Source organism: Esox lucius, chromosome 13 (genome assembly GCF_011004845.1).
Source record: "Esox lucius isolate fEsoLuc1 chromosome 13, fEsoLuc1.pri, whole genome shotgun sequence".
In the NCBI taxonomy this organism is placed as follows: Eukaryota; Metazoa; Chordata; class Actinopteri; order Esociformes; family Esocidae; genus Esox; species Esox lucius.
This window is the reverse complement of record NC_047581.1, coordinates 39,310,424-39,325,726: the sequence shown is the minus strand read 5'-3', so window position 1 is coordinate 39,325,726 and position 15,303 is coordinate 39,310,424. Positions and strand designations below refer to the sequence as shown.

Below are 15,303 nucleotides of genomic sequence, written 5' to 3'. Positions count from 1 at the left end.
CACAGGTCAACAAGCAAAACCCATTATAATGTACATTTTAACTCACGACAAGTCTTCTCTTCCTCTAACTCACCATGAGTCTTCTCATCCTCTCCTTCTCAATCCTCTCTGTCTCTTTCTTCTGCTCTCTCTCTGTGTTGGTGTGCCAGGTGGCGATGGCCTTAGTCAGCTTCTGCATTTTTCCAGAGATGGAGCGATGGTACTCCTTAAAGTCCTTGGCATGCTGCAAAATACTGTTCAGATACTCCTAGAGACATATAGACAAATAGAGAAAAACAAAGAATGTAGGTCATGTTCCCATGTGAAAAAGGATTAATATTTATTAGACATTAGATTTTCATTTGTTTTCATTTATTTAGCAGACACTCCCCTTTCCTCAACTATAAACATCAACTGTCTATAGGCCTGACAAAATCAGTTTTAGTTTAAATTTTTGTTTTAACTGCTAAGCGATTGCCAGTGCACCAATATCTCAAGATAAGCAACCTAACCTTTTATGGCTTTTATGAGTCCACTGTCATGCATCCACTCTAGGATCAAGTAAGTTTTTACTGTGTAAGAAGAGATACAATAAAAGGGAGAATATTCTAATATACTAATATACGCCCACTTCAACGCCAAGGCAACTGTTTTTTGTTTTTTTTACAATAAAGCAAAATGTATTTATTTTTACAGAACATTCAGAACTGTTATTATAGTATTAAAAAATACATGAAACTACTGCCTTCAATGAGAGTTTTTCTCAGTGCTAAAGTCAAAACTAAAATAATTTATAATGAGATTAGAAATTGTCTGCTTGAGGTATTGGTGAGAATTGCGGGTTATTGAGGTTTATTAATTGAGCTGTTGTTGACTAAAGTGGGTAAGTCAGATACACCAGTTCAGGTGTTCTAGCGTGGGTTATTGAAATACACTGGTTGAGGTGTTATTGACTAGCACAGATTATTGAGATATGCTACTGTAGTTGAGGTGGTATTGTCAAGCGCAGGTTATTAAGATACACTAGTTGAAGGTGTTTTCAACTAGCGTGGGTTATTGAGATACGCTCGTTCAGGTGGTATTGACTAGCACAGGTTATTGAGACAAAAACATTGTGCCTGTGGCCAGAAATCTGGGAGTTTTCTTTGATCCAGACATACAATTTGAATGTAACAGAAAAAACTTGTGCAGTCATGCTTTTACCTACTTTACCAACTGCCAAAATAAGAAAGGTTTTATCTTTTGAGGACACTGAAAAAAGTATACATGCTTTCATTTTATCTCACCTATATTATTGTAATGCTTTGTTTACATGCCTCAACAATATATCCCTAGGTGAACTCCAAGTTGTACAAAATTCAGCTGCCAGACTTCTTACAACGACTAAATCAAGGTCTCATATAAACCCAGTGTTGACAGCTCTACATTGGGAACCGGTGAAGTTCAGGCACTAAATGATCTGGCACCTGATTACATTAGTGACATGCTATAATGCTATACAAATGCTGCACTGTTAGGCCTCTCAGATCATCTGAAAAAAAGCCCCTAGACTCTGGAACAGCCAACCACAGAATGTCAGAGATGCTATGTCAGTGCATTCTTTTAAATATTACCTAAAAACAAATTTGTATAACTATTAGGAATATTTTATTATTGTGATTTTATATATATATATTATATATTTTATATATTTGTATACATTTTACTTCTTTTACATTGAAAATAATTATATACAGTGGATATAAAAAGTCTACACACCCCTGTTAAAATGCCGGTTTTTGTGATGTAAAAGAATGAGACAAAGATAAATCATGTCAGAACCACTTTTAATGTGACCTATAATGTGAACAATTCAATTGAAAAACAAACTGAAATTCTTCAAGGGGGAAAAATGTAAAATAAAAACCTTACAATAACCTGGTTGCATAAGTGTGCACACCCTTTTATAACTGGGGATGTGGCTATGTTCAGAATTAATCAATCACATTCAAACTGTTCTAGTAGGATTTTCCTGACATTTTCTTAGTTGCATCTCAGAGCAAATGTCATGGTCCGCAGGGAGCTTCCAAAGCATCAGAGGGATCTCATTGTTGAAAGATATCAGTCAGGAGAATGGTACAAAATAATTTCCAAAGCATTAGATATACCATGGAACATAGTGAAGATAGTCATCATTAAGTGGAGAAAATATAGCACAACAGAGACCTTACCAAAATTGATGAAAAGACGAGAAGAAAGCTGGTCAAGGAGGCTTCCAAGAGGCCTTCAGCAACATTAAAGAAACTGCACGAATTTCTGGCAAGTACTGGGTGTGTGCTACATGTGAAAACAATCTCCCCGTGTTCTTCATGTGAATGGGCTATGGGGTAGGGGGTCAAGACAGAAGTTTTTTCTTACAAAGAAAAACATCCACGCCCGGCTGAAGTTTGCAAAAACAAACATCAAGTCCCCCAAAAGGGAAAATGTGTTATGGCCTGATGAAACCAAGGTTGAACGTTTTGGCCATAATTCCATAAGGTATGTTTGGCGCAAGAACAACACTGCACATCACCCAAAGAACACCATACCCACAGTGAAGCATGGTGGTGGCAGAATCATGCTTTGGGGCTGTTTTTCTTCAGCTGGAACCGGGGCCTTAGTCAGGGTGGAGGGAATTATGAACAGTTCCAAATACCAGCCAATTTTGGCACAAAACCTTCAGGTGTCTGTTAGAAAGTTCACATTTCAGCAACCCAAAGCACACATCCAAATCCACAAAAGCATGGCTTCACCAGAAGAAGATGAACGTTTTGGAATGGCCCAGCCAGAGCCCAGACCTGAATCCAATTGAACATCTGTGGGGTGATCTGAAGAGGGCTGTGCACAGGAGATGTCTTCGCAATCTGACAGATTTGGAGTGCTTTTGCAAAGAAAAGTGGGCAAACATTGCCACGTCAAGATGTGCCATGCTAATAGACTCCTACCCAAAAAGACTGAGTGCTGTAATAAAATCAAAAGGTACTTCAACAAAGTATTAGTATAAGGGTGTGCAAACTTATACAACTAGGTTATTGTGAATTTTTCTTTTTCCTTTTAAAGATTTCAGTTTGTTTTTCAATTGAATTGTTCACATTATACATCACATTAAAGGTGGAAAAAGTTCTGACATTTATTTGATTTATCTTTGTCTCATTCTTTTACATCACAAGGTATTTTAACATGGGTGTTATTAATTATTATTATTATTATTATACACCAGTTGATATGTTGTCGACAAGCGTGGGTTATTGAGATACATCGACTAGATATCGAGATATCGACTAGTGCGCGTTATTGGGATACAGTAATTGAGGTGTTATCGACTAGTGTGTATTGTTGAGATACACTAGGGGAGGTGTTATCGACAAGCGTGTATTATTGAGATACACTAGTTGAGGTGTTATCGACTAGTGTGTATTATTGAAATACACTAGTTGAGGTGTTATCGACTAGTGTGTATTATTGAAATACACTAGTTGAGGTGATATCGACTAGCGTGTATTATTGAAATACACTAGTTGAGGTGATATCGACTAGCGTGTATTATTGAGATACACTAGTTGAAGTGATATCGACTAGCGTGTATTATTGAGATACACTAGTTGAGGTGTTATCGACTAGCGTGTATTATTGAGATACACTAGTTGAGGTGTTATCGAGTAGTGCAGGTTATTGAGATACTGTAGTTGAGGTGATATCAACTAGAGCAGGTTATTGTGGTACAGTAATTGAGGTTTTATCGACTAGCACAGATTCTTGAGATACAGTAACTGAGGTGTTATTGACTAGTGCAAGTTATAGAGATACAGTAGTTGAAGGGTAATCGACTAGTGCGGGTTATTGAAATACACTAGTTAAGGTGATATCAACTAGCGTGTATTATTGAGATACACTAGTTAAGGTGTTATCAACTAGTGCGGGTTATTGAGATACTCTAGTTGAGGTGTTATCGACTAGCGTGGGTTATTGTGGTACAATAATTGAGGTGTTATTGACTAGCGCAGGTTATTGAGATACACTAGTTGAGGAGTTATTGACTAGCACGAGTTACTGTGACACACTAGTTGATGAGTTATCACTTGCCATGATGATGGTAACTTTCTGTCCTTCTTGCAAAGGTTTGATATCATTTTGTGACATGTGCAATCATTCTTCGGTACAATCGATACTACCAAACATGAAAAATGGAGATAAGAACCGTTTTTTATTTGATCCAAAATAGGAATCAAGATTCTCTTAACATCATTAAAGATCACAAATGGATTTTACATGCGTTTTAACTCATTTTAATCCCTGAGGGAAACAGAAAGCCATGGAAGGCCACAATACAGTTCCCTAATCCTGAGATTTACATAAAGAATATATTTATGATGCAGATTTGATGTAAGTTGATTTAATTTACAATAATCCTGACAATCATTCATAAAATACATATTTTTGGCTTTATAAGTATAAAAGCATTTTATTTTCATATTTTTGGGCAAAGCGTGCCCATGGCCTGGGTTGTTTATTTGACCTTCCTTTATAGGCAGCCAACCACTTTAAAGTCAGCTTTAATACAAATCACTGCGACATTCATAACTATTCAATAGATTAAGTTGATTCCCTACTAAGTTCTATGCATAGTTGAATGTTTCTGAATATCTGAAACCAAGAAAACAACAACACTCATAGTTCTTCTCCCCCAATTCCGTTCTACCTCTAAACAAGACTGATGATTGCACACATTCTGGCCCTACAGAAATATATTACCATGAAGTGTATAACAACTGATGGGATAAACAAGCTATAATGCTTTCCAAATGCTGACAGTTCTTTTTCAACTCCTGGTTGATTGAAGATGGGAAAAATGTGTTCCAACTTGAGCAAGTGTTTTGATTAATTAGGTTCTGTCTGGGGGGTAATGGAAAACACGCTTTTGAAAGAAAGCTTTGAAAGGACATTTCCATGTTGTTTTCAAATAATTTTCATTGTCCAATTCAACTGAATTGGCAATTATGGGTATACAATGCTGATGCAGACAAACAATGTTGAAATAACAGGCACTTTTATCTGAAGCCCGGCCATCCCTGAATCATTTCTGTAAGTGGTTATCCAATGCAGCAGCGACACTCTCTGACCTTTCCATGAAATGTGTGCAACAGAAGACAGCCAAGTTGGAGGTCTTGGCTATAGGCCAACAAAAACAAAAATGTCATGTAAAATCAGGGTTCTTCCTCAGGTTTTCTGCCAACATGATGCTGATTATCGCCTATTCTCTTTTGAAAAACATACATAAATGTTTTGGATTAACTTGAGCTATGATAAGATTTACATTTTAAAGAGATTATCGGGGGCTTCCTGTATACAGAATAGAAGAAACAACAATGTTTGATCAATAAAACATATAGGGCTGAGCCTGTTTTGTCAAGTCAAGCTGCATATACGGTACCAGTTCAAAATTTGGACACACCTACTCATTCAAGGGAATCTCTTATTTTTCACTATGTTCCACATTGTAGAATAATGGTGAAAACATAAAATCTATGAAGTAACAGATGGAAAAATTTTGAAAAATGTGTCAACACATCAAAATACATTTAATGTAATAGATTCTTCAAAGTTGACACCCTTTGCCTTGACGTCAGCTACGCACACTCTTTGCATTCTCTCAACCAGCTTCATGATATAGTCACCTAGAAGGCATTCCAATAACAGCTGTGCCTTGTTAAAAGTTAATTTGTGGAAATCTTTCCTTCTTAATGCATTTTAATCATCAGTTGTGTTGTGACAAGTTAGGGCTGGTATACAGAATACCATCATTCTGTCTGTACTGTAGTAGTCCGTATTATGGCAAAAACAGCTCAAATAAGCAAAGAGAAACAACAGTAAATCAATATGTTAAGACATGAAGGTCAGTCATCTGGAAAATGTACAAACTTTGAAAGTTTCTTTCAGTGCATTTGCAAAACCCATCAAGCGCTATAATGAAACTGGCTGTCATGAGGAGAAGAGCCACTGTTACCTCTGCTACTGAGGATACGTTCAAAAGAGTTACCAGTCTCAAAAATCTGGGATTAACTACACCTCATATTACAGCTAAAATAAACGCTTCAAAGAGTTCATGAAACAGACACATCTCAACATCACCTGTTCAGAGGAGATAGCATGACTCAGGCCTATATGGATGAATTCCTGAAAAGAAACCACAACTGAATGACACCAATAAGAAGAAGAGACTTACTGGGCCCGGAAACATTAGAAATGGACATTAGACCGGTAGAAATCTGTCCTTTGGTCAGATTAGCCCAAATTCGAGATTTTAGGTTCCAACCACTGTGTCTTTGTGAGTCGCAGAGTGGGTGGTCCCCACCATGAAGCATGGAGGAGGAGGTGTGATGGTGTGGGGTACTTTGCTGGTGACACTGCATTCTGCTGCAATACTCCATCCCATCTGGTTTGCATTTAGTGGGACTTGCATTTCAAGAGGTCACACCTTCAGGCTGTGTAAGGGACCAAGAGTGATGGCACTGAATCAGATGACCTGGCCTCCACAATCAACCGACCTCAACTCAATTAAGATGATTTGGGATGATCAGAGTGAAGAAAAAGCAACCAACAAGTGCTCAGCATACATGGAAAAGACTGTTGGAAAAGCATCCCAGGTGACTACCTCATGAAGCTGGTTGAGATGATACCATGAGTTGGCAAAGCTGTCATCAAGACAAAGGTGTGGTGGCTACTTTGAGAAATCAAACTTTTTTACTCTGATCAGTATAACACTTTTTTGGTTACTCCATGGTTCCACGTGTACTTTCATAGTTTTGATTTCTTTTCATGGCCTGTTTTCTCACCTGAACATAAATTGACTGAACTGTGTAGAATATTAGCAGCCAACAAATGACTGAAGGACTTTGAATGTTGCTGCCTGTCATTGCTTGTTTGAGGGGAGATAATTGTGTGTCTTTGTGACGGTGGTGGAAAAGATGGACAATGCATCTTCTCCATTTGACAACAGAAGCTGGTGCGCCTTCTGTTGGGAAATAGAAATTCAGCATTTTAGGGATGGTTTTGTATAAACATTTCATCCCATCTGGTTTTCAGGCTGTTTTACAAGTAAAAACAGAGATTGAACTGAAGATGGTGCAGCTGTTTCAGGCTGTTTTACAAGTAAAAACAGACTGAACTGAAGATGGTGAAGCTGTTTCAAGCTGTTGTACAAGTAAAAACAAAGATTGAACTGATGATGGTGCAGCTGTTTTAGGCTGTTTTACAAGTAAAAACTGAGATTGAACTGAAGATGGTGTAGCTGTTTCAGGCTGTTTTACAAGTAAACACAGAATGAACTGAAGATGGTGAAGCTGTTTCAGGCTGTTTTACAAGTAAAAACTGAGATTGAACTGAAGATGGTGCAGCTGTTTCAGGTTGTTTTACAAGTAAAAACAGAAGTTGAATTGATGATGGTGCAGCTGTTTCAGGCTGTTTTACAAGTAAAAACAGAGACTGAACTGAAGATGGTGCAGCTGTTTTAGGCTGTTTTACAAGTAAAAACAGAATGAACTGAAGATGGTGAAGCTGTTTCAGGCTGTTTTACAAATAAACACAGAATGAACTGAAGATGGTGAAGCTGTTTCAGGCTGTTTTACAAGTAAAAACAGACTGAACTGAAGATGGTGAAGCTGTTTCAAGCTGTTGTACAAGTAAAAACAAAGATTGAACTGATGATGGTGCAGCTGTTTTAGGCTGTTTTACAAGTAAAAACTGAGATTGAACTGAAGATGGTGTAGCTGTTTCAGGCTGTTTTACAAGTAAACACAGAATGAACTGAAGATGGTGAAGCTGTTTCAGGCTGTTTTACAAGTAAAAACTGAGATTGAACTGAAGATGGTGCAGCTGTTTCAGGCTGTTTTACAAGTAAAAACAGAAGTTGAAATGATGATGGTGCAGCTGTTTCAGGCTGTTTTACAAGTAAAAACAGAGACTGAACTGAAGATGGTGCAGCTGTTTTAGGCTGTTTTACAAGTAAAAACAGAATGAACTGAAGATGGTGAAGCTGTTTCAGGCTGTTTTACAAATAAACACAGAATGAACTGAAGATGGTGAAGCTGTTTCAGGCTGTTTTACAAGTAAAAACAGAGATTGAACTGAAGATGGTGCAGTTGTTTCAGGCTGTTTTACAAGTAAAAACAGAGATTGAACTGAAGATAGTGCAGCTGTTTCAGGCTGTTTTACAAGTAAAAACAGAGATTGAATTGATGATGGTGCAGCTGTTTCAGGCTGTTTTACAAGTAAAAACAGAGACTGAACTGAAGATGGTGCAGCTGTTTCAGGCTGTTTTACAAGTAAAAACAGAGATTGAACTGAAGATAGAGCAGCTGTTTCAGGCTGTGAAAAAAAAGCGAGAACGGCAGATGCTTGCACATTTTAAGCACAGATTTCAAAACAAAACTAAAACAAAAGATGTATGTAGCCATATCATACCAGAATACTTTGACCTCTAATTGAGTATATTTACCACACAATTCATATGGGTTGGTAGGTCTGCATTTCTGAGAAAAAAGCAGATAAAAATGTTGCGGAAAGTAATGTTGACCTTTGATCAAGTAAAGCCAAACTTGTACCTGCCCTATGGGTGAGTGGCTCTGAAAGTTTAATATACACCATCTTAATGTGACAATAAAGTACTAGTTGGACATTATCTTCATCCCCTGGTGTTACCTGGTGTTTCTGTCTTCGTTTCCTCTCCTGTTCCATCTTCTGCTGTTTCTCCAGTTTCTCTGTCATGCGGGCCTCCCTCAGCGTCTGGCGCTTGCTCCTCTTGTAGGCCTTTGAGTTCAGCGCTGTCTCCAGGGTGGTGTCTCTACGCATGCATTGAACCACATCCTGACGAAGCTGAAGGAAGACAACAAGAGATACCAAATATCAATATGTTACATGTGAGATTAAGACTATTGTTAGATGTCTGGAGCATGCAGGTCAGAGTACAGGTTCAGAAGGCTTTCACGTTCAAACACTGGCAGGTTGGGATTTAAACATATGAAGTGCACCTGTCTTTGGAAGTTGAGTAGTCTCAGAGCCTTGAGCTCTACAGTGGCTTTACTCCTCAGGTCTGGAGGCAGAGCTCCAGGCAGACTCTCCAGTTCCTGGATCCGGTGGGCGATACGAGCCTGTAGTCTGGGGTGACAATACATTTATTGACCAAATCAGAGGCGCCCTTATTTATTGAGTTGATGGTGTAGATCAGCCAACCAGATTAGCCAACCAGGTTCATTCAACTGCTGCTGACTAAAGCCTTACTGGAAAAGAACGCAATAACAAGGCTAGGGGATTTTAGAAAATGTGTGCAAAAAATGTCACTGTCAAAATAATATTCACACTTTTGTTTTCAAATCTACATATTTTTCTAATATTCTAATATAATTTGACTATTTAAAATTAAATGTTAATTAAATTAAACTTAGAGGTATTTTTACTTTTATTGACATAAACAAGGTAACTGTATGGAACTCAGTGATCATTCCTTTTCTCTTGAAACATTCAAGCAAGGGAAAACAACACTATTTTTGTTTATAAGTGTAAACAAGCTGGCAAGGATACCAAATGTAGTTCTGGGACTATATGTTCTAGTTCGTCTTAACATTTTATTTTGAACCCAACCGTGAATACACCGTGACTTCATTTTTAGATTAGATTAAACTTTACTGTCATTGAACTTCATGCCAAATCCAAAACAGTACATTAAGACCCCCAAAACATTTTTGACATTGGAATCTGATATTGTGGTTATAATCTAGGTTTGTTATTATAGAAGTGACTGGCTACCAGAAGGTTGGTGAGTAAAGGTCAACTCAGCAGAATAATCAGTAAGTCAGTAAATAAAGTAGACATATTAAATTACTCTACTGGGGGAAAAAATTGTCAGGTATGATTTGGCGAGGAAGATTTGTCCTGAATGAGGGCACATGAGGCAAAACACTGTACTATTCTGTAGGCCAGGCCTATCTACAACATTAAACAAAAATACAACATGTTGACCGCACAGTAATTGTCAGCACTGTAAGTTTCTGCATTGTTAATGTCTGCACTGTAAGTTTCTGCATTGTTAATGTCTGCACTGAACATTTCTGCATTGTTAATGTCTGCACTGCGCATTGCCTTCCATGTAAAAACAAAAACAAATGCAAAAATTCCTTATAGCTGGCAATGTCTTTTATTTCTTCATGTTAGTTTAACAAACAGTGCCTTAAAAGTATTCATTACCACATTTTACTGTGTTACAACATGAAGTGCCAATGAGTCTTTAAATTCTTAAAATCTGCAACTGTCTTTCCACTAGAAAATGTTCTCGCTCTGGGAGGAATGTTGTTTAGCAGGGGGACGTGCGCTGGGGCTCTTTGAAAATATTCCTATCGTCCATTGATGGGGGGCATTAATGAAGAGGCACATACAGGTAGCTAGACACCCTCCTCCGTTTGCTTCTCCCATCTCTCCTATTCCCTCCTCCATCTATTCTCTATTCCTATTCCCTCCTCCATCTATTCTCTATTCCTATTCCCTTCTCCATCTATTCACTCCTTACCTATTCCCTCCTCCATCTATTCTCTATTCCTATTCCCTTCTCCATCTATTCTCTCCTCATCCTATTCCCTCCTCCATCTATTCTCTATTACTACTCCCTTCTCCATCTATTCTCTCCTCATCCTATTCCCTCCTCCATCTATTCTCTATTCCTATTCCCTTCTCCATCAATTCTCTCCTCATCCTATTCCCTCCTCCATCTATTCTCTATTCCTATTCCCTTCTCCATCTATTCTCTATTCCTATTCCCTTCTCCATCTATTCTCTCCTCATCCTATTCCCTCCTCCATCTATTCTCTATTCCTATTCCCTCCTCCATCTATTCTCTATTCCTATTCCCTCCTCCATCTATTCTCTATTCCTATTCCCTTCTCCATCTATTCTCTCCTCATCCTATTCCCTCCTCCATCTATTCTCTATTCCTACTCCCTTCTCCATCTATTCTCTCCTCATCCTATTCCCTCCTCCATCTATTCTCTATTCCTATTCCCTTCTCCATCTATTCTCTCCTCATCCTATTCCCTCCTCCATCTATTCTCTATTCCTATTCCCTCCTCCATCTATTCTCTATTCCTATTCCCTTCTCCATCTATTCTCTCCTCATCCTATTCCCTCCTCTCCATCGCTTCTTTAATATCTTCCTCTCTCTTCTATTCCTCTCCCATTATCTCCATATCTTTTTTCTCTCCTCTCTGCCCTGGTAGGGTACTAAAATAGATTTGGATAAGATTCAACTTTATTGTCACTGAACAGTACAAGTACAGTACAATGAAATGCAGTTAGCCTATAACCAGCAGTGAAAATAGAAGAGGGCAGACAATTGACAAGTATCAACTATTATGTATGTACAATTGGCAATTCTAAATGTGCAAAGAAGGATAATTGAAGGTACAAAGTAGCATGTGCAACTGAACTGCGGAGTCCAGTAATACAAGGAGAGTAGTGCAACAAGGTCCCTGAGAGGCAGTACAAAGTGGTGGGTGGGTCTGGTTAATGATGGGTCACAAGAGTTCAGCAGGGTTACAGAAGTTGGAAAGATAGTGTTCCTGAGCCTGCTGGTGCAGGAATGAAGAGACCTGTACCGCCTGCCTGATGGTAGTAGGGCAAACAGTTTGTGGCATGGATGTGACGGGTCCCTGATAATGCTGCGTGCCCTATGCAGACATCACTTATGCTGGAGTTCTATGATGGCTGAGAGCTGGGCACCAGTGATGTGCTTGGCGGTTTTCAGCACCCATTGTAGAGCCTTCCAGTTGGCCAGAGAGCATCCGCCAAACCACACTGTGGCACAGTTTGTCAGAATGCTCTCGATTGTGAAGCGGTAAAGGTTCACAAGGATCTTGGAAGACAGACAGGTCTTCTTCATCCTCCTCAAAAAGAACAGGCCAAGATTAAGGTGTTGAGGGTGTACAGGAAAATAGTTTTTAGTGAAGACGAAATAAAGTAGGGGGCTCAGCACACAGCCTTGTGGAACACCGGTGTTCAGGATCAGGGTTGAGGAGGTGAAGTTGTCTAATCTGACAAACCAGGGTCTGTTGGTTAGGAAGTCCAAAGTCCTGTTGCAGAGAAAGGGCCCAATCCCCAGGTCATAGTTTGTTGACCAGCCTAGAGGGGATGACAGTGTTGAATGCTGAGCTAAATTCTATGAACAGCATTTTCATATAGGTTTTGGTTGTGTCCAGGTGGGTCAGGGCAGAGTGTAAAGCTGTGGAGATGGCGTCCTCTATAGACCTGTTCCATTGGTAGGCAAACTGGTAGGGATCCAGTGTTGGAGGGAGGCAGGACCTAAGGTGGACTGCTTTGGCACTGGCACAATGGTTGCGGTCTTGAAGCACGTTGGGACAACCACCTGGGCCAGTGACAGGTTGAAAATGTCAGTAAAGACCTCGTCCAGTTGCTCAGCACATGCTCTGAGCACATGAGATGCCAACAGGACCAGCAGCCTTGCGTGCATTCAAAATAAGATCGATTTTATCTACGAAAATTATACAAGCTTTCATTTCATCTCGCCTAGACTACTGTAATGCTTTGTTCACATGCCTCAACAATAAGTCCCTAGGTGACCTCCAAGTACAGAATTCAGCAGTAAGACTTCTCACAACGACTAAATCAAGGTCTCATATAAACCCAGTGTTGACATCTCTACATTGGTTACTGGTGAATTTCAGAACAGATTTTAAATTCTACTTATTCTGTTTACATTTAAGGCACTACATGGTCACCTGATTACATTAATGACATGCCCAACCCATACTGCACTGTTAGGCCTCTCTGATCTGTTCCAGTGTCTAGACTGAAAATGAAAGGAAACCGGGCCTTTGCTATATGGGCCCCTAGACTCTGGAACAGCCTACCACAGAATGTCAGAGATGCTATGTCAGTGCATTCTTTAAAATCTTACCTAAAAACAAATTTTCATAACATGGCTTTTACAAATATTTATCATTGTGATTTTATATTTTTTTATTCTTTTTACTTCCTTTACTTAAAAAAAAATTATATACATGTTTTATATATATATATATATATATATATATATATTTATTATTATTTTAATGTATTTAAATTTTTGTGTGTGTATAGAACTGTCCATCCGCGATGGACAATCTGAGGGTATGGTAATCTGGGGGGAGCTCAGCTTTAATGGATGGGACTTTGTTGTCCCTGTCAAAGCGAGCATAGAACCTGTGACTATTTCTGGTGGATTTTTGAAGTATGCATCCGTGCATGCTTAATATAACATAGACCACAACCCTTTGTGCAGTAAAAGAGGAGGGGTTTGCATGATTCTTTCGTCTTTTTACTTGACAAAATAGTCAGTTTTCACATATACTGATACAGCTGCATCTGAAAAAAATATAATACAGTGGAAAAGTCTTTTTTTTCCCGTAGTTCATATCAAAAAGTGACACCTTCATATATTCTAGAATCATTACACATAATGTGAAACATTTCAAGCCTTTTTTGTTTCAATCTTGATGATTATGGCTTACAGCTAATGGAAATAGAAAATCCAGTATCTCAAAACATTAGAATAATAAATGTGCAATACAGAACTGACATTTCATAGAAAATGTCAACTGAAATGTTGAAATGAAATGTTGCCAGACAGTTCATAGATGCTATTTGTGGCTCGACGTAAACTTAATAAGAAACGTTAATCAGTTTAACACAATGATTAATGGTGTCTAGCTAAATATTCAAAAATAATCTAAGGTCGAGACACAATTTTCTGATGAGGTAGTATGTCCCAATCGGTCCCAATACTGGCATTCTTGCTTACTATATACTTAATTAAAAGTACATAATTCACCATCATCCGCAAAGTACGTACTTGTAGTACATAGTATGTAGCATGCTATTTGAGATTCAGCCAAAGCTCTCGATTTCCTCGTAGTTCACAAAGCGTAGTGGTTAGCTATTCAACTGTTATTGTATGGACAACCATCTACAGTAATTTTTGTACAAGAGTATACTTTAGTTCTGTTAATAAACATTCTGTGATTTACGCAAAAATGTAATGGTTGAGGTAATAGCAAGCGTGCCGCACAAGCCCTGAAAAGTGAAGCCAAAACGTCTCGATCGCCCCCTGGTGAGTGGTCCCAGTATAGGTCATAAACCCCGCCCTCCCCATGTTATTCAATGGGACGCGAGACCAACTAAACAATTAAATTACCCTTCAAATATATTTTTTCCGAAGCTGGTTTCTGTCATTTACTGTAGTTTGTATCACGCTAATGTAAATTCAAGAGTTTGTTTTTAAAATAAGTTTGTTTTTAGTTAGTTATTTAATGCTCTAAAAACGGTGGTGTGACGTCGTGATTCACAGCTGTGATTGACAGCTATCTGAGCCGAGGAGCCACTGAATCTTCGGAGGACTGAGAAGATTGGAACTTTACATTTAATCTCTAAATTTCTATAATTGATATAATTTCACACGGACATAATGGGTTGTTCTGCAGTACATTGTGCTAACCGATCTGGCATTTCCAATCGATCTTTGAATTTTTTTCGGTAAGTTAAATTTATAAGCTATTTAATTAGTAAATAAATGTAATGGGCTAGCTAACGTTAGCTAAAAGACAACAAGCCTCGTTAATAGCCATGTTAATAGCTAGCAGGTGATCGTTAGCTAGAAGTTACCAATTATTTTTGTATTAGGCCTATTCTAAATTAAGGTTAAACATGATGTAAGTTAGGCTATAACATATCGTCTAGGTTTAACAAGCAAAGGTTGTACTGTACTTGGACTTGCGATTGATTACGGTATGCGCATTCTGCGAGGGAGAGTGAGGGCGGGGCACAGGGGTGGGGCCGTTGATTTCGCGGCTTTACGGCTTTACTTCCTTCTCGCTACTGCGCATAACTACTGCGCAGAACTGGTCCCAAGATCGCTATCTGCGCAGACGCAAGTCCAAGATGTCAGCGCCGTATCAGGACACTGGTGGCTTAATTTTTCACAGATGGAAAAGAGCGAAAGGGCGTCGTCCATTATTTATACAGTCTATGGGTAATAGTTGCATTCCCACTGTTTAAATAGCGTAAAGGTTAAAGACACAGTCTGCCACATAGAAAAACACGGATCAAAACCAGCCAGCAAAAACCCCTAATTACATTTTGCTTTCTTGTTGTGACACAATAAAATGTGGCAAAGTGCAAGAGGGCTGAATACTTTTGAAAGATAGCTGTAGATAGCTACAAAAAATAGATAGGTACCAAATTATACCTTTATCAGAAAGAGACTACCAG

At 38.7% G+C, this 15,303-nt stretch overlaps 1 protein-coding gene across 5 annotated transcripts in view; it reads right to left on the bottom strand.

The window, feature by feature from the left end:
* smarca2 (SWI/SNF related, matrix associated, actin dependent regulator of chromatin, subfamily a, member 2) overlaps window positions 1-15,303 on the bottom strand; it is a 68,243-nt gene that overhangs the window by 46,934 nt on the left and 6,006 nt on the right. For all 5 annotated transcript variants that reach the window (XM_029124838.2, XM_029124839.2, XM_029124840.2 and 2 more), the window contains 3 exons: window positions 9,024-9,150; window positions 8,695-8,868; window positions 74-247 (listed from right to left, as the gene is read on the bottom strand). In XM_029124838.2, the coding sequence (XP_028980671.1) occupies window positions 74-247; window positions 8,695-8,868; window positions 9,024-9,150 (475 nt within the window). The remainder of the gene's footprint in view (window positions 1-73; window positions 248-8,694; window positions 8,869-9,023; window positions 9,151-15,303) is intronic.